The sequence below is a fragment of the Euprymna scolopes genome, chromosome 42, assembly GCF_053919585.1.
Source record: "Euprymna scolopes isolate OS-2025 chromosome 42, ASM5391958v1, whole genome shotgun sequence".
NCBI lineage: Eukaryota > Metazoa > Mollusca > Cephalopoda > Sepiida > Sepiolidae > Euprymna > Euprymna scolopes.
Window position 1 is genome coordinate 23,398,058 of NC_136523.1, and position 20,006 is coordinate 23,418,063.

Consider the following 20,006-nt stretch of genomic DNA (forward strand, 5'->3'; position numbering starts at 1 on the left):
TATATATATATATATGCGTATTAAAAAGTTTGACTCATGTTCAAGTAACCTACATCTAAAATTTCAAGTGTTTCGACACAAAATTGGCGTAGCAGTTTGGTAGATTCTGCAAAGGTCAACTCTTTCAACTTTGACCTTTTGGCAGCCAAATTTTCACCCAAAAACTGATTAAAAAGCTTGCTGCATGTCTGAATACCCTTTATGTAAAATTTCAAATGTTTAGACCCAAAATTGGCTGAATAGTTTGCTAGAAACAGCAAAGGCCAAATCTTTTCAACTTTGACCTCTTGGCAGCCAAATTTTTGGCCAAAAACCGATTAAAAAGCTTACCCTAGGTCTGTATACACTTTATATAAAATTTCAAATGCTTAGACAAAAAATTGGCTGAGTGATTTGGTAGAGACCGCACAGAACTATTTTTTTTTTTTTAAACTTTGGCCCCAATTTTGACCTCTTACCAATTGTTTTGGGCTCAAATCAAATTAAAAAGTTTGATCCATGTTCAAGTAACCTACATCTAAAATTTCAAGTGTTTAGATCTAAAATTGGCAGAGGAGTTTAGTAGAGTTTTCAAAGGTCAAATCGTTGAACTTTGACCCCTTAACAGCCAAATTTCTGTCTGAAATCCGATTAAAAAGATTTTCCCAAATCTCAATCTTTTTTTTTTAAACGAACGCCTGACAGTATCCTATACCTCTATAAGGCCACCATTCGCCCATGTATGGAGTACTGTTGTCACATCTGGGCTGGTGCATCATCTGCTTGTCTCTCGCTCCTGGACAGGGTTCAAAAGAGAGTCGCCAACCTGATAGGTCCTGAACTGTCATCTAGGCTTCAGCCTCTGTCCCATCGACGAGATGTTGCATCCCTCTGCCTGTTCTACAAATACTCTAATGGTGAATGCTCTGACGAACTGCAAACACTTTTATCTCCCCGATGTAACTACCCCCGACAAACCCGACAAGCTACTAAGTCTCATCCCTTTCCAGTAGAGATCCCTAGGTGCAAGAAAGCCTTTTACTCCAATAGTTTCTTCCCCAGAACTGCGGGTCTTTGGAACTCCCTTCCGGGATTCTGCTTTCCCAACTGCAATGATATGCAGAAGTTCAAGTGTAATGTTAACAAACATCTTTCTACTCATCTCCCTTCATAATGACCCCACAAATTAAGTCCCTGATAGTAGCCTCCTGCTTCAAAGTGGCACAATGCCTTGTTTGGGGTGAAAATTGAATAAAAAAAAAAAAAAAAAAAAAAACAAGTTTAAAAAATATCTGGAGAAATTAGAATGTTTATACCTTCAAGTATCAACATTAAATTTGTTGTATATTTAGAATTGTACTTATTAAAAAAAATACAAAAAAAATCTTTATGATGTACATGCTCGTCATAGAACAAAGATGTCATATTCTAAAAATCATGTGGGTTTGGCTAGTAACTTTTCTATTTGGCTCGTAAACGAAAATATTTAGTTGTCAAAGGTCAACTAAAGATAAATTTGTCCGTATTGTCCGGGATCTTGTTTGGAAGGTCATCATTTTTACTCTTCAATTTTCTACTCAAACTTTGAAAACACTGTTTAGTCTTCGAGACAAGATCAAAGTGTAGTATCTGTTCTTCAGATGCTACACTTCAATTTCTTGTTCTCTGCAAGTGGAGGAGAAATCCTTCACGACTAAGACAATTTTTATTTTTGTTCCTTTTCTCCACATTAAAAAACGACCCTGATGTCTAACTCTGTCCCGTGGGGAGGCATTATAAATAGGAACACTGTTTAGTCTCAGAATTACTAAAGAAAGAAGAAAAACCATTTCAGATTCTCTTAAAGTAAAAAAAAATTTTTTTTGTTATGAAAGCAAAACGAATTGTTTAGTGAGTTAGTAATTCACAGATATTATGTTTTTTTAAGACTCGCATTGCGTATCATTTCTATTCATGCAACGCATATCCTCAACCCAACCCTCACTTCCTCTGAGGTCATCAGATCTAAGCTCATCTTTAAGACTTGCATTACTCATCCATCCTATCATTCTCTTTCGTCTTCAGGCTTGATCTTTATTATCTGAAATATACTAGAGAAAGTTAGCATTAAATATCTGTTCTGTATGCTAAATAAGTTAAGGTCACTAATCAGAAATAAGATGTCTGATATATATTTCATAATTTTCATATAATTTGGTATTAAACCAAAACTTTTCTTCAGATTGAATTGGAAATTTCAAATTTTCAATATATATATATATATATATAACTACTTCATTTACTCACATAAAATTAATATACGAAAGTAGAAATTTTACTTCAAAAGTGCTCAATACGTAGGTAGAGCTAGTTAGTAATTTATAAAATATATATGGCGATTAAGCTACACTGAATATTCCACATTTCATGAAACGCGGAATATTCAGTGTAGCTTAATCGCCATATATATTTTATAAATTACTATATATGTATATTTTGGCAGCAAGTCGTTATCAAAGCACATGTGATTAAATATGACAAAGTTTTTTTCTTCTTTGTTTTTTTGTTGATTTTCTCGATCTGCCGGGCATGTTTACTCGTTCCAGTTTGTAATTTTTTTTCACCCATTCTCCTTGAGCATTTTCGATCCTTGATCGTCGTCATGAGAAAATTTGTTGTTAAAGAGTTTTTTTTCTGTTGCCTTTTTATATATAATTAATTTTATTTTGGTTTTTATTTATTAGTTGAATCACACACACACACACATATATATATATATATATATATATATATATATACACACACACACACACAGTGACGCCAAATAGAAAGTTCACACTTGTCATTTTTTCAAAAAATTCAAATTTAAGCTAAATTAGGTGTAACTCTTTAAACATATACCTCATTTGATCTGCCATTTATTTCTCTATAATTTTACCTGTTCATATTTGACTTTTAATTGAAGTATCCTAGTGTTCACGTCAATTTAAAAAATTAAATCGGCAGATGGCAGCGACTAGGCTGGTTTTGGTGTTGTGGGAGGTCATGTTGGTGATCTTCTGAACATATAACCAAACGAAGTAATCTAGCGAGTTCAAGTCAGAGGAGGAGGGAGAGCCAGTAAGAGAATGGTACAAGGTCGTAGAACTCCTTTTGAAGCTAAACCTGGATCTCTTTGGACTTGTGGGCCAGCACCAAGTCCTGCTATCACACCCAGGGTCTGCCAGTGGCCACCTGATTGCACGAGGGGATCACCACACTCTTCAGTACATCCAGGTACACTTTGGTGTTGGCTTTCAAGCCGACTACGAAGATGTGAGGTGGCATGATGTAGTCCTCATTTAAAACCACACTAAAGACCATACCCGTGGCCGGAAACTTTGTTTTTATCACCTTGGACATGTCCCTGTTATTTGTTGCAATCCAGCAATTTTGAGGATGCTGGCAATGGTCCTGTTGTCATAACTTGGAACGGTAGAGAGCAGGAGTTGTACAGTGGCGCATCTCCTATCTTGCTCGTTGAACATTGTGTCACTTTAAGACATGATAGAAGGTTCGTATTGCTCTTAGGATTTGTACACACTTGGCCACCTAGTAGATGGTCTTCAACAGAAAAAGAAAACCGGTTTTCACAAAATGGAAATGGAATCATGTCGTCTTTTCTAGAGGAACAATTCTATCATTCAACCCTGTATATATTTTATATTTTTAACTTTTTATATATTTTTAAATAAACTAATAAATATAAAAGATTATTAGCAAATGAGAATATAAGTATATAAATAGATATACTGATAACAAAAATGGGGTGATAAGTACGCATAGTGGATTCGTCTGAATTATATAAATACAGAAGATGTGTAAAAATAATCGTTTCTTTTTTGGAGACAAGGACAAATGACACAGGTTAGAAAATAAAAAATCTAATTAATCTGAAGCACAAAAAACTGGATCCATTATTTAGGGAAGGTGGTGGTGTTTGATTAACACTGCTGGGGAGCCATGATTTAATATACTGCTTTGTTTTTAAATCTGCAAAACAGTGTTTTATGGTAAACAACTGATGATCCCTGAAAATATAAAACTATTTGTTAGTTTAAGAAAGCAGGTTTGTTCGGTGATTGCAGGAGATTAAATGATTTACTGATTTTTCAAAGAAGGACTAAAAATTAAATTTTTATAAAATTTTTTTTATACAGTTTTCAAGGTTAAAAAGCTTCAAAGACTACATATATACTAGACTACCCATGACCCGTTGGGTCAGTATGTTATAGTAGCGATGGAATTAATGTATGAGCGTGACACTTGTGACGCACAGAAAATAGTTTTTTTGACATAACAGAAACATTTCTATGAAAGTATATTAAAATAAAAAAAGAATATAGATAGATTTCTATGAGTCGTTCTGTTTATAATTGTTTAGTTTTGAAAAAAACCCAAAAAACTTACAGTCATTGAATTATAAGTGGTTTGCCATACTAATAGGTAAATGTGCACTAAACAGATACCATAATACTTAAATTTAAATTCAAATTTTGATATCTTTTAATTTAAACGTGAAAAAAAAAACAAAAACAATTGGGATGCTGAAAACGTGCACAGTAAAACAATATGTTTTATTGTCGCATTGATTATTTGTAACGCAAATGAAAACATTTTCGAGGTTAATTATTTTTTTTTGTAGTGTAGAAGAAAATGTATGAATGTTTTTTAAGAAAGGTGTATTAAAAAATGGAGAATAAATTTTAAAAAATGAAGGCGATGGGTAAATCGTCGTAAAATGCTTTTATGATTGTCAACGGGTTAAAGTAGATTTATTAGTAAGAAAATTGTGTTAAAATAACTTAAATGTAATACGTAAATGAACGATATAAAAAAAAATGCAGAAACTATTAACAATTGTTTATTTGGATAATTTAAACGCAAAAAACAACAAAAAAACAATTGGGACGCTGAAAATGTACACAGTAAAAAAATACATTTTATTGTCACGTTGATTATTTGTTTATATACACATGCGCAACCGGAAGTTGTAAGCCGGATGTTGGGTTACAACACCTGTTACAAGGTCATTTGAGTTTTATAATTATATATATATATATGCATATATATATAATTTTAACCAAAAAAAAAAAGGGATAAATAATTAACCAATTTTTAACCAATAGAAAAAAGAATAAATAATGAAGAGTAAAAAAAAGAACTTTATAAATTGTTCAAAACCGATTACATTAATTTATCTTTGATGACGAATCGTGAAGGATTGGAAAGTAGTCGGACTTATGAAAAATATGGTGATTACATCAGCCAGTTCCCGCCAAAAGTGAAGACTGGAATTCGGAAGTTGGAAAGAATTGAAAATAGAATTAATATTCAAAAATATGTCTGTTTTATTTAATGAAATATGCCATAGAGAATCAAATGCTGCCTAAATACATACACACACACAGCTTTATATATATATAATGATAATAAAATTTTTTTGATAGTTTTAAAGGTTAAAAAACTTTGAAGAAAATTTTTTTGATATAGTTTTCAAGGTTAAAAAGCTTCAAAGACATATATATATATATATTTGTTTTAACAAAAACCAAGACTTCAAAGAATGGGTTGATAGCAACAAATAGTATCAACTCATTCTTTGAAGTCTTGGTTTTTGTTAAAACAACATGAATGCTCAATTATGAAATATGATAATTTTGTAGTTTACAGTTTAAGTCATCTCTTTTTGGCTTAAAATTTATTGGTATATGAAAATTTACTGAATTATATAAACCCAGTAAAATTCGGTCAGTCGCTCGCTCATTCTTATAACTTTTTATATCACATGTAAATTGTAATATCTACTAGTTAACAACGGGGGGTCGCCGGTCTATTTAATTTGCCCAACTTTGAAAAGCTAAATATTCCACAATTTTTGATCGCCACGTGTTGATTCAGCTTTTTCGTATAAAAGCAAAACTATGCTTAACACATTGTTCCCGGTGCTATTGCCGGGAACGTTCAAAAGCAATCAGCTTTAATCAATGCGGAGTTTCTCCTTATATCAGACAATTGCTATTTAATTTGGGCAATCCCCTTTTCATGAGGAGCTGCCCCCCACTCCCAACAACATCTTGGGGAAACAAAAAAAAAAAAAAACTGCCCCACAGTAAAAGTTGATCTGATTAAGTCATTAAGTACAGGCACCTGCCAATTCTTAATACTTAAATTAATTCAAACATGTTTCTGTTACTATTTCTTGGTGGCCGATGGGTTAACGTCGCACTTTTTTTTTTCACACTTTATTTTCCAACTTCGCCTCAAGGCTTTGGGTTCGATCCTTCCTATTTACCTACCAAAACGTTTTTTTTTATCTCCCCCCTCCCCCCGACACAAACACTTGGGCAACGATTTTTTATTATTCTTTTGTTTTGATTTACCCAAAACCACACAAACCTTGAAACACCCAGGCAACGCCGGGTATCCCTGCTAGTCTATAATATAAACCTCACCTGTCTGTTTAAATGTATGTATGTCTGCCTAAAACTTTCGACAGAGCCGACAGATTTTCACAAGACTGGTATCGTTTTTAAAGCTCGACCCTTCGGAGATAAATATCGAAAGATTGGCTAAAAACATTAATTCCTTCACCGTTAACTAGGCACTTTTCTACAGGGGGGGGGGGTTGCTTTTTTGCCAATATTTTCGAACGTCATCCCCTCTTTTCGCTTGCCTAGCCTTAATTTAAAGCTACGTCACTTCCGGTTTGGCAAGGGGCACAACAACAGAGACGTCACTATTTTAAAAAAATTTTTTCACATATTTTTCCTCCTTCGTGGCATGTGTTCGAGCCTACCTGCCGACTACAACATTGTTTTTTCTTTTTGCTCACACCTGCAAACACCCAGGCAATGCCAGGCACCCAGGCTAGTTGATATAGAGAAGAAACAGAGTTTGGCCAAGAAGAACACTGAAGAGCATTGATAGGAAAAGGGAATGAAGTGGCACCATCCAAAGTTGGTTTTTTTTTTTTTATTACATGGTAGACACCACTTACCAAGGCCTGGAAGCCACTCGAGGATAAGGGTTATTGCGTGTACAGTAATCAATGGGATAGTATCGTAGTAATCGTTAGTATAGAGGATTTGATAAAGTGTCTTAAGGGGGCAGTTCATCAGGAATTTGTTTATGTTGGACTTGAAGACCTCCAAGTTGTAATCAGGTGGGAAACGGGCAAATGGAAGATAGTTCCACAGGCGTGCACTTCTAAGAAAGAAGCTTTGTTCATGGAATCTACGTTTTGGTTTTGGCACAGATAAAGAGTGAGGAAAACTTTTGACAGTGGTTTCAGCTAGACAGGTGTTTATCATGAAAGATTGGCGGGGGGGGACCAGAGATTGGAGCTCAGACGAGCACCTGCCATGGAAGTAACGATAAAACAAAGACCAGCTCACAACAGCTCTTCTGTGGGAGAGAGGCTGCAGGGAAGAGAAAAGGGCATCCCCTACTAAGCCACAAAGTCTATTTTGTACTCTGTTAAGGCAGGATAGGCTGTTTTTAGCAGCTCCTGTCCAGATGTGGCAGCAGTACTCCATCCTTGCAATATACTACAGGGTGTTCAATATTTATCGTTACAACTTTCTATTATTAACTAGATTCAGTGAATTTTCATGAATTTTTATCGTTTTCATGTACATATGAATAAAGTTTACTTTTGACAATATGTCCCATGATATAATGAAACAACTTGTCATTTTAAAGTTATCAAACCAGGAAAGTCTGCAGGAGACATTGCAAAGACCTTAAATGTGAACCGAATGTTTGTGTTGAGAGCACTAAAGCGTTTCAAATCAATTGAGGAGTTCAAGATATTTGGTCTATCTTGAAGAGTAAAGTCTTAGCTTCCTTCCATATCAATTTGAAGGTTCTGAAAAAGAAATTAAGTGAGGAATGGGCCAAAGTCCCACAAAAAATCATTTGTGACTCGTGTAGATTATTCACCAAGCGTTTGCAGCAGGTTATATATAATACAGTTCGGATATTTTGAATCTAGTAATACTATTGTATATATTTACGTTTGGCTGATCTGTATTGTTGAATTTATTCAATAAATATTTGAAAAAAAACAAACTTTGTAACATTAATTTTAACCTTTATTCTCGAATAGCCTCTGGGCCTTGATAAGTGGTGACTCCTTTGTAAAAAAATATTGAACATCCTATATAACCTTGAAATTGATGAACTAAAAATAAGTCTTTTTGCACCCCCCCCCTCTAATTTTGACTTTACAACTTACTGGACACTAAGGTGTGTCTGTTAGGTGGATACTCGACCTAGGTAGGTTGAATTGGCTTCCTCCAAAGGAGGAAGTGCCATGGGAATATGAAAAGTACCCAGTCACTCATATATTCCCGTCAAAGGAGATGACGAAGTTAGATTTTTGCACCACTGTCAAAAACTTTCCCTACCCTTTATCTATGACTAAATCAAAACGTAGATTCCATGAACAAAGCTTCTTTCTTAGAACTGCACGCCTGTGGAACTCTGTTCCGTCTGCCTGCTTCCCTCCTGACTACAACCTGGATGTCTTCAAGTCCAACGTAAACAAATTCCTGATGACCCGCCCCCTTAAGTAGATACCTTAAATATCCACACTAACGTACTGTACTTACAATAACCCTTATCCCTGAGTGGCTTCCGGGCCTTGATAAGTGGTGACCACCTTGTAAAAAAAAAAAAAAAAAAAAGCTCTTACAAAGAGCTGTCAACATTCTCCTACATACAGTACCTGGTATTCCCAAATGGTTACACATCTGGTACTAACCAGACTCAATGACGCTTAACTTCGGTGATTCAATAAGAACCATTGTGTCGACATGACTGTACCGTACTATGAATACATAAGCCATCTAATAAAACTTTTAAATATTTTTACATTTAAAAGGGATTAAAATGCTCATCTACCTTGAAATTATCTCCCTTGTAAAAGAAATATTTGGAAGTATGATTGATCAGTCAGAGTTATTTTACCCCCCCCTAAAAAAAAAAAAAAAAAAACTCCAGAAAAATTTAATGAGCATGCTTATCGATAGACGATTAAAACCTCTCCCAGTTGTAAATTAAGAAATTAGGATCGTTTTCACCCAATTATTTCTTCATACTTATCTCGTACTTCTCACAAATTACTTCACAATAATTGCTATATAAATAAATAATTCATTCCTCTTCTAAAATATTCAGTGTACAGATTTATGTGATAAATTATATTTCTGATTTTTTGAGATGAGGATTGGTTAATCATATTTTTTGCATTTGTCAAACTACTGATCTCATCTTCTGCAAGAACCTGTGGTATAGTGGTTACAGTACTTGGAAAAATCAATTGTAAAATGTGATATTCTCCTAAAGGTTAAAAGATTCAATTCTCAGTGTGGGCAACCGAAAAATAAAACTGCAAATTACCTCTATAGAACCTCTACCCAATCATGGCTGACAGAACGTGAGCATACTACCCCCGTGAAGTAAATAATGGGTTCCGTTTGAAATTCCGTCCAAATTCCTGAGTTCGATAGAAACATTCCTATTCGACAAGATATACCTGAAGAAGTTCGGAGGTTACATCAACCGAAACATTGTGAAAATGACGCTCAAGGTAAGAACAGTAGTACGAAGAATCTAAATAATTATGAGATGATAATTTTTATTATTGGATTATTTGGAATCTTTCAGTCAAACTCAGAAATCTGCACAGAATTTCGAATGGATCCTTCATTTAATCCACAGGGATAGTAATTGACACTTTTCTGGATTTTGGTTACATTGAACTCGAAAAATGACCGTGCTGCAGTCCAGGATAGGAAATTCTTGGTAATAAACTTTCTCCAGAAAAGTTTCATTTAGTTTTTTATACACAGTGTAAAAAAGAAAAATTCTTTACAACGGTTGTAGTCAGACGAGCCTCTCACTGTCAAAATTATTCAGATAGTTTTTGTTGCTTCATTTTTTTCTTATTCATCTTTTGTGCTAGTTTTTAAATTGTTATTTTAGTTGTGTTTGTGGAAGTCTTTTTTGATAAGTCTTTTAGTTTATTCAAACTCTTCTTCTTTTTCAATCTGAATCCTGCGATTATATCTCTGATATGCTAAAATCAGAAATCCTGGAATTCATGACATTTCCTACTAATGAGAGGATGATAAAAGTGCCCACTGCATAAAATGAAATAAATTGCAATAATCTTTAATATAATTTGGAAAACTGTTGATGAGGTCACAGGTTCTATTCCAACCAAGGAAAATACTTGTTTTTATACTGTCAATACTATAAACTATATATTAGTGTTAGGACGATTGATTGAAATTGGGAATCGGAGCTTTGTAGTATATCGGAATCATTATCGGAAAAATTTGTGCATATTTTCTGATGCCAAAGACGTTTCCTTTAATTATCTTTTTTTATTTGATTTTGTTTAAAACAAAACTTTCCATTGTTGGTAGTCGTAATAATAAAATAATGAATATTTATTGATTTTTAAATTAACAGTAAAACTAAAATCTGTAGATCACCCTTTCTTCCCACAAGTGGGTTTTTACGTTTGAGAATATATATGCACATTTAACATATGATTTTTACGATGATCATGAAATAATAACTCTATAGTCAAATATTTGGAAACTTATAAAAAATCAGAATCGGTAATTGTATTGGAATCAGAAATTTAGTACAGAATTGGTAAAAATATTATAAACGTCCCATCACTACTAGAAGGCATGTCATTTACTACTTATTTATTACTTTTGTACTAGTTGGTAATTTGTTAATTTAGTTAACTTTGTGGGTGGGGGTGTCCTTTCTGCTTTCTTGTCTATTTCAATTTGAAACCTTCAATTGTACTTCCCGTATGCTAAAATCTGAAAACCCAAAACACTGTCATTGCTGTAGAATTCAGCTCCTGAGTTAAATAACTTACAACCTGTCAAAACAATTCACTTGAATTGCAAAAACAAAACAAAAAAAAAATAAAATAAAAAATGTTAAGATTGGAATGTTCTTCCAATCTTAACATTCCTTATTATTGAGCATATAATTCAAATACTTCCTTTGCAGTTGAGAGATTGTGCATTATTCTATGCAAAAACAAAAAAAAAGAACTTTGAGGAGGAATTGTTGGATATGCAGATGTGGTGATGCACATTTGAAAGCAGAGGTGCGCGCACACACACACACACACACACACACACACACACACACATTCCAGATAGATTTGGATTTACATTCTTGTGTCCCATAAAATTGAACGAAATTATAATTATTACGAAAACAAACAAATGTTTACATTCCAGGTCATTATGAATTAGTAAGTTATGAATTGTGCAATGCAAAATAGAAAAAAAGAATGTAATATCTTAATATTTACATTTTCAGGAATGTCAATTGATGCCTAAATAAGAGATAACAAAAGCAACACGAAGAGAGAAGAGAGTGTGATTGACATCTTTGAAATATCCCCTTAGGCGTGCTACACACCAACCAACCCCACACAACTAACATCTTTCTCTCTCTCTCTTCGTTGATGAACAAAAAGCTTAATCTATATATGTTGTGGTGGCACCTACTCATTTACATATGTGGATAATATTACACATAAATAGCAAGACTCGGTTAGTCTGAGGGTGTGTTAACCAGAAGCCACCGAAGGTCGAGTCGAGAGCAGATATGTTCTCCAGCCAAGACTCTCTTACCTGATGACCATTATGTAAATATACTGTGAATATACTTTTTCTAATACACTTCTTATTGATCTACTTTTGTTTTGTTGAGTCTTCATTGTATTGCCTTATACGTTATTTGGTTCAACCTGCAAACATAACAGTTGGCGACGAAGATGAATGTCAAACATAACAATATATATAAAAGACAAACCGGCCGCGCGCGTTTTCTATCCAGCAAACGCTTTTTTCGTCGAGCTTCCTGGAGGGATGTTACTCTTGTTTAAAACTTTTTATATACTCCCTAGATCATAATATCTACGATTTGCGAATGGATGTCGTCTCTAGATTTATTTTGATTGAATTCACGCTATTCCCTCCTCTCGCATGTGTTTCATATAAAAGCAAAACTAATCAAAAGCAAAAGTAGCTTCCCGGCTTTTCTGCCAGGGACGTCCAGAAAGCAATCAGCTTTGATCCATGTGGGGGAAATCCCTCATATCAGACAATTGTTATTCATTTGGACACTCCCTTTTTATGGGGAGCTGGTTTTCCCTAACATCGTGAGGAAACAAATAAATGAAACAGCGGAAAGCTGACTTTTATAAAATTCACGCTATTCCATCCTCTCGCGTGTTTGTTTGTGATTTTTGTATAAAAGCGAAACTAAATCGAACATGAAGGCAGCTTCCCGGCTTTTCTGCCAGAGATGTCCAGAAAGTAATTAGCTTTGATCAATGCGGGGGAAACCCCTCATATCAGACAATTGCTATTCATTTGGACACTCCCTTTTTGTGGGGAGCTGGTTTTCCCCAACATCTTGGTGAAACAAATAAATGAAAGAATGGAAAGCTGAAATGGCCTTCAGCCAACGTTCATTTCTACACCTGCGTGAACTAATTCACTTAGCAAGTCAAATTTTTGATCGACATCGCTAAATTTGAACGCTTTTCACTTCCTATGGTGTCGTAGCGCAGCGGTAAGATGTCACGTTTTCTTTCACTTACTTTTCCGCCTTCGTGTCACGGTTTTGAGCCTGGCTGCCTACTACCACTTTTTTTTCTTTTTCTTTTACACCTCCAAACACCCGGGCAACGCAGAGTCCTCCCGCTATCCCGCTAGTTGTAAATAAAACTTATGTTGATAAATTTGTCTCTGTGTTGATTTTGAGAATAACAACAAAATGTGTATATGATAATAGCAAGCATTTGAAAAATGCAAGCTTGAAAATTATATATACATTCAACAACGCAAATTATATATACATTCAACAATGCAAATTATATATACATTCAACAACGCAACAGGATGGGTGAGACTTTGGGAGTGGATGAGAGAGTGTTTAATGAATTGGAGTTGCGGTTAACGGAAATAAATTGATAAAAAATCCTTACTTTCCGGAAACGTCTACTTGTATTGAGTGGTCGATGATGAGATCAGCTTGACAAACGGGATTTACTTTTGCTGGATCACCTCCCAGGCGTGTGACAGCATCCCTCATCGCTGCAAAATCTACGACGGCAGGAACACCACTGGAGAAAGTCAACACAAAACACATTAAATTCTTTTTTATTCAAATAATTTTTTAAAAAAGGAAATAAAAGAAAAAACAAAAAAGAAAGGAAAAACAAAATGTTAGGAAAAAATAAAAATAAAAAAGGGAAAATGGTGAAAAGGAAAAAATGAGAAAATTGAAAAAAAAAAGGAAAATAGAAAAGAGAAAAAGGGAGAAAGAAAAAAAAAACAGAAAAAAGGAAAAAAGGAAGAGAAAAAGGAAGGAAAAAAAGGAAGAAGAACAAAGGGAGGAAAACAAAGGAAAAAAGTAAAGAAAGGAAAAAGAGAAAAAGTGGAAAAGACAAATGAAGAAAAAAGACAAATGAAGGAAAAAGATGAAAAAAAAATGCTTACGTGAAATCTTGTAATAAAACTCTCGAAGGTTTGAAAGGAATTTCTACATTTTCATGCTGTGTTTGTTCCCAGTTTAAAACCTTTTCCAGATCCGACGGGAAAACCTGGAAACTATCACAGTTCCGCACAAGGGATTCCAAAAGGATCCGGATTGAGAATGGAAGCTTTTCTGGAAAAAAGAAAATAAATGAATAAATAAAAATAATAAATTCGACCATTAATTATTCATGACTCAAACAGTGGGAGGATTTAATTTAATTTTGTTTTTAACATTTCGACACAAATTTTTACAAGACATAAAGAATACGATTTCCAAGGCTTTTTGGAAACATTTTCCTTATTTTCAAGGTTGTTACAAGGTCATAATAGAAATAAGGCCTTTTCAAGGCAAAAGTCAAAATTCAAGAACTTTTCAAGCCTGTGCGAACCATATCGAAGGGGATGAAGGAGCGTTTAATGAGTCTGAATTATGCTAGGATGAAGGTTTATAAGATTATCAGTTTTTGATGAACAACATGGTGAGAATTTGATTATTTAAGTAGATGATTCAACAAGAATTTGTTTACATTGAACTTGAAAACAAGCATGGGAAATTCTTGGAAATAAACTTTCGGTTATAGTCAGTTAACATACTTCCTAATTTCCAATGTAGCGCTACTGGAAGCGTTAACAAGGCAAATTAGTTTCTCCATTTTTATTTGGCTTCAGTATTTTCTATTGTGCAGAGATTTATTGAAATAAAATATAAGAAAAGGACATTATTGAAAAATATGCAATAAAAATTAAAATTATAAAAATATAAAAATAACACAATTGGTCTTTATTTGCACTTTTAATAATAAAATTTTTAATATGTTATTTTATTTGTAATTTTATAAGAAATATATGTTTATGAAATTATAAAAATAAAAATTGTTTTTTTTTTTTAATTTAAAAAATAAAAGTGCTCTATTTAAATTTATCTAATAAATATATGTTTATGAAAGTATAGTGCTACCGGAAATGGTGACCAGGCAAATCAGTTATTTTTTGTTCTTCAGTATTTCTATTGTGAAGCGATTTATTGAAATAAAATATAAGAAAAGGACATTATTGAAACTTATACAATAAAAATTAACAACATTATACAGACAAAAATGACACAATTAGTCTTTATTAGCACTTTTAATAACAAAATTTTTTAAATGTTTTATTTGTAATTGTAATTTTATAAGAAATATATGTTTATGAAATTATAAAATAAGTTGTTTTTTTTTTAATTTAAAAAATAATTTCATTTCTATAATGCGTATTAAACATGATAACGTATGCACGAACACGAAATACCAAAGCATATTATTGTATAGATCTTACTGAGAGCTCTTTTATTACCATGATCCTTTGCCAGGCATTGCAGATTTTAAGGGGACCGCCCTTATACTATGTAACTGTCTTTTATCGCTCTGGTTTCATCCAATTCCCAAACAACGCGATTTTGGTATCAAATGTTCACACGATACCATCAAGTTTGATAGCAACCCTGAAAATACGTCACTGGGTGTTGAGCAAGCTAATAATTAAATATTGAGAAGGTCAATTGAAATCTACTGTTATTATAACCCCACCTCTATCCCTTCCAAGTGGTTTTTGAAAAGGTTACGAATGCGTTATTTAAATTTGTCTGCCATTCTTTCTAATATATGCCGACCATCTTCTTTGCCGACATCTTAATCGTTTCCATTTTTTTTTAATTAATCGTCTTTTTTGTATGTATCGCAAGAGCAAGCAAGATGACAAGAAATGCAATAGGTGCATCACCCAATAAGTCCCTGGCCTGACATATAAATGGTGCCACTAATAATAAAAAAAAATACATTATTTTTTAATTGTATATCCAAGGAAAGAAACTTTGCTCATTGAATTTTTGTTTAGTTTTAGACACAAATAGAGATTAAGATAAATTATTGACAGTTGTTGTATTGTGAATGTTTTACAGGGGTAGAGGGTGGGGGATCCTAGATAGACACTATTCAAGCACTTGTCACGAAAATAACGACAGAGCAGAGATAGACTTGCACAACCTCAAGTAAAGTTTAATTAATTAAGAGAACAGCTCAACAATTACTTGTTTGCATTAGACTTGCAAATGGCCATGTTATAGTCAGCTGGGAAGCATCCTTGTCATATTGTGTTCTACATACAGATAGTTTTAGGAAAGACACTTTGCTCATGGAAGTTTTGTTTAATCTTAGACACAGATAAAAAGTAAGAGAAAAGGTTTAGAGTTGTTGTAGCTAAACAAGTGTTCGCTGCAAATGTTTTACAAGGGAGGGCTATAGATAGAAATGATTCAAGCACCTGTCATGAAAATAATGATAGAGCAGATATAGACTTACATTGTCTCTTCTAGGAGAAAGAGGAATTATGGATATGAAAAGACCTTCACCCACTAGATTTCGAAGTTGGTTTGGTATTTTGTCAAGGCAAGGAAAAGGTCACTTTAACAACTCCTCGCCACAAGCTTTAATTTTATGAGATGAACTTCACGCAATAAGTTTCGGACCTGACATACAGAAACCCAACTAATAAAGATGCATATAATTATTGTTATGCACGGTGGCACTAAAAAGAAAATCTGCACTTGTCATTTTTTTTTTCAAAAACTGCAAATATAAGTTAAATTAAAAGTAAAAGTTTAAACAACCTATACCTCATTTGATTGGCCTTTTATTCCTCTATAATTTTACAAGTTCATATTTGACTTTTAATTGAAATATTCTAGTGTTCACATCAATTTAAAAAAATTAACTTCAAATCAAGAAGGCAAAAAGAAACGCTGCACAATGGAAAATAGTTATTTGAATGTAACTTCAGAACATTAATGCAACACAAATACAACAGGAACTCAATGAACTAGTAAATATTTAATAGCATAACCCTTTTGCAATTTGACAGCCTGCAATCTTTTGGGCATTCCTTGAATTAGTCTGCGGCAATACTCCAAAGGGTATTCCACTTCTCTTTAATTTTTGTCCAAAGTTCTTCCAGATTTTAAATTTCATCATTGTGTAGCTTAATGTAATGCCATACATTTTCGATAGAACTAAAGTCTGGAGATTGTGCAGACCAATCCAATCATGGAATATCATGTTTTTCAAGAAACCTCTTGACATTGCCAGCTATGTGAATGGAAGCATTATCGTGCATGAAGATGGGATTATCTTCCGAATTCCGGCCAAAGTAGAGTAGAAAATGCTCAGTCAACATATTAATGTACTTGGTGGAATTAATTCAACCTTGTAAGCGAACTATAGGCCCTGGACCTAATAAAGCTGCACACCAAAACTGAACCTCCACCATCTTGCAGTGTTGAAACTGTGCACCTAGGATTAAATTCTTCATTCTTCCTTTCATGGACGTACTGCCTACCATCACTATTGAACATGTTTTCCTTGCTAAAAATCACTTTGGATTAATATGAAGACTCATTATCTTCAATGTATCTGACAATGTTCCGATGATTCTTTCTGTTCTTTAAAGAAATCATTGGCTTGCGTCTTGGAACACAGCCTTGAAAATTAAATTCCTTCAATCTGTTCTTAACAGTAGAAAGATAGCACTTTTTAAGATTACACTGTTATTGGATTTGGGGAGCCGTTTCAAATCTGTTTCTGAAGCTGCGAATCTTGATAACACTGTATTCCCTGTAAGAAGTAACTCTAGGACAGCCAGATATCACAAACACTGTCAGTGTTTTGGTGCTTTTGCAGTCATTCAAAACGTTTTCTCATCACATTTCAATCTGCGGCCGATTTCTCAATTGGATAAACCAGAAAGATGGAGATTAATGGGCTCCTGATGATAATTAAGAGAAAGTTGAGGCATACGGACTAAATGTTACGTTGTATAACCTGAAGCAACAACAATTACGATTAGAGATGCTTTGTTGCATATTTTTAAGCTGGTTTTAAGCTCATTTGTTGCTGTGGAGTTTTTTTCTGCCTTCTTGATTTGAAGTTACACCTCCAAACACCAGGCACCCATACTAGTATTACTTAATTAGTTAATTATTGTTCCCTGATATTTTTAAGGCTGTTAACAAAAAAAAAAAAAAAAAAAAAAAAAAAAAACTAGGATGGACCGGTACAATGCACATTTTCTCTTTGTATTTTTTCTTTTCATTTCTTTTTTTTCGATGGATTATACCCCTCTTATATAAAGGATTTTTCATTTAATCTAAGGGCGATTATGTTAAGACCTTTATTATCCAATGTATTCCGTACATTTTTTTGCTGGTCGTCATGTTTGTTTTCACACACGCGTGTGCATTCAATTTTTGCGTGTTTATACATTAATTCTGTATACTCTCTATTCCATAACTAGTTGTAACATATACTGACCAAACAAGTCACAGGTAGTTTAGTATATATATATATGCAGTAGAACCTCAGGATACAGCATTAAATATATATATATATATATATATATATATATATATATATATATATATATATATAGTTTTTTTTTTAATATTTAAATTTCATTCAGAAAAATAATTTTTCAAAACAAAAATTTATTATTTCAACAAGAATACAGAGTACTAGGATGAAATTTAACTATTTAAAAAAAACTAGAAATTTTCTTTTGCTCTATTAAGTATATTGAGCTAATCCCTTTTTGGCTGAGATTGTCTATTATAAAAATATTACCCCCTGAAAATATTTCCCAAGACTTGATACCACAGGATTCAATAATCTGTGTTCCTGTTTGCCTCCGGATTCTGATTACATATATCAGAAATATATATTCCAAACCAATGATGCATTTAGATCATACTCATTATTTATTATTAGTATAATTTGTCTTACACATGTTTCATTGAATGGTGGGAATTTACCAGATAACTCATCAAAGACAGATTTATGGTCCTCAGAAAAGAAGATAAAGTTGAAGTTCTTCTCGTTCCTTGGATCAAAAACGATAAAACTTGATGGAAGGAAATAAAAATCCTTAAAATTCATATGGGTAAAGATCTTCACCTTTATGAATTTTAATCAAACGTGTGCGTATATATATATATATATATATATATATATATATATATATATATTAAGTAATGTGATTTATAATTTAAAAGTTTTAAAATTTTTAAAATTTAAAAATCAAAATTTAATTAAATTAAAAATCAGTTTCATAAGAAGGAACAACAACAAAGTCAATTATCTGTACGATCGTTTCGGAAATCCGTGCTTTTTATTTGTGGTATACATGAAGTCACGTAGAATAATTATACATAGTTTTTTTGGTAAGCACGGTCTCCTCATCAGCAAATTTAGGAGGATTTCTATTGAATTGAAAAGACACCAAAAATAAACCTAGCATTAACAGTAAGGCAGATGAATCTGAAAAATTGAAGTAAAAGGTTTGGATATAAAATTTATAAGAAAATTAATAAGGAAATTGGTATAGGTTAGAGATAGAAATGAGTAGAAAAAATATATATATTTTTGAATTTACATAATAAATTTGATTTAAAAATATATAGATATATAATTACCTTTTGGTTTTTCTTTTTTTGAAATCAGGAACTGTATTTAAAGTAGTCATTTAGATGTTTGCTATAGCTTTTTATTTTATTGAATGATGAATTTTAAAAGGGCGACGCTCGTGCAGTAAATTGTTTCCGTTAGCGTATTTTGATTTAGAGACGCTACAGTTAATATCTATAGAGAGAGAGTTTTTTTTTTTTTTTTTTTTTTTTGCAAGTTTTTAAGGGGAGATAATTGTCATGGCTTTATTTATTATTTGATTTACGAGTCTAAGGGCGGTAATTGGTTTAACTTAATTTATTAAAAAAAAAAAAAAAAAAAAAAATCTATTTTTACTAATGAGTAATTTTTAATGATTTAAGGTGGTTTATATTTATTAAATTTAAACCAACGTTTATGATTACACGATAGAAGCTCGTGTCTTGAATTTACTAGTTTGGTTGTGCTTTTTATATCTTCATATTTTAAAATTTTTAGGGTTTCTTTTGTACATAATGTACAAAATTTATCTCCTGGTTTATATGATTTGCAAGTCTCAATTATTTGCCATTTTAAGTTGAAAGAAATATTGCTATTTTTTAGTTGCCAAATATAGTTGGATAGAGTAGTTTGGTTTGATAGAGAGTTATTTTTATATATATATATATATATATATATATATATGATTGCTTCATCTTTGCAGATGATCGCCGTCCTACCTAACAAAATCCCTACCATCAGCTCCCTCCCAGTTCATCTCTCATGGCCACATAGATGGCTCTTCAAACCAGCAGCCGACTTACATGGTCTGAATCAAAGATGACACATGAAGTCAAGTGTCTGCACCAGGTTAACTGGACCACTCTGTAGTATCGTGTTTTTTTTTTTTTTTTTATTTTACTTCAGTAAGTTTTGAGAGATCAAGGGAGCTAACTCCTCCTGGAGC

The 20,006-nt window shown here is 32.9% G+C and overlaps 1 protein-coding gene across 4 annotated transcripts in view; it reads right to left on the bottom strand.

The window, feature by feature from the left end:
- Positions 1-20,006, bottom strand: part of LOC145266963 (cytoplasmic aconitate hydratase-like) — a 135,685-nt gene that overhangs the window by 57,556 nt on the left and 58,123 nt on the right. For all 4 annotated transcript variants that reach the window (XM_080122800.1, XM_080122799.1, XM_080122798.1 and 1 more), the window contains exons 3-4: positions 13,554-13,722; positions 13,040-13,177 (exon numbers count right to left, since the gene is read on the bottom strand). In XM_080122800.1, the coding sequence (XP_079978926.1) occupies positions 13,040-13,177; positions 13,554-13,722 (307 nt within the window). The remainder of the gene's footprint in view (positions 1-13,039; positions 13,178-13,553; positions 13,723-20,006) is intronic.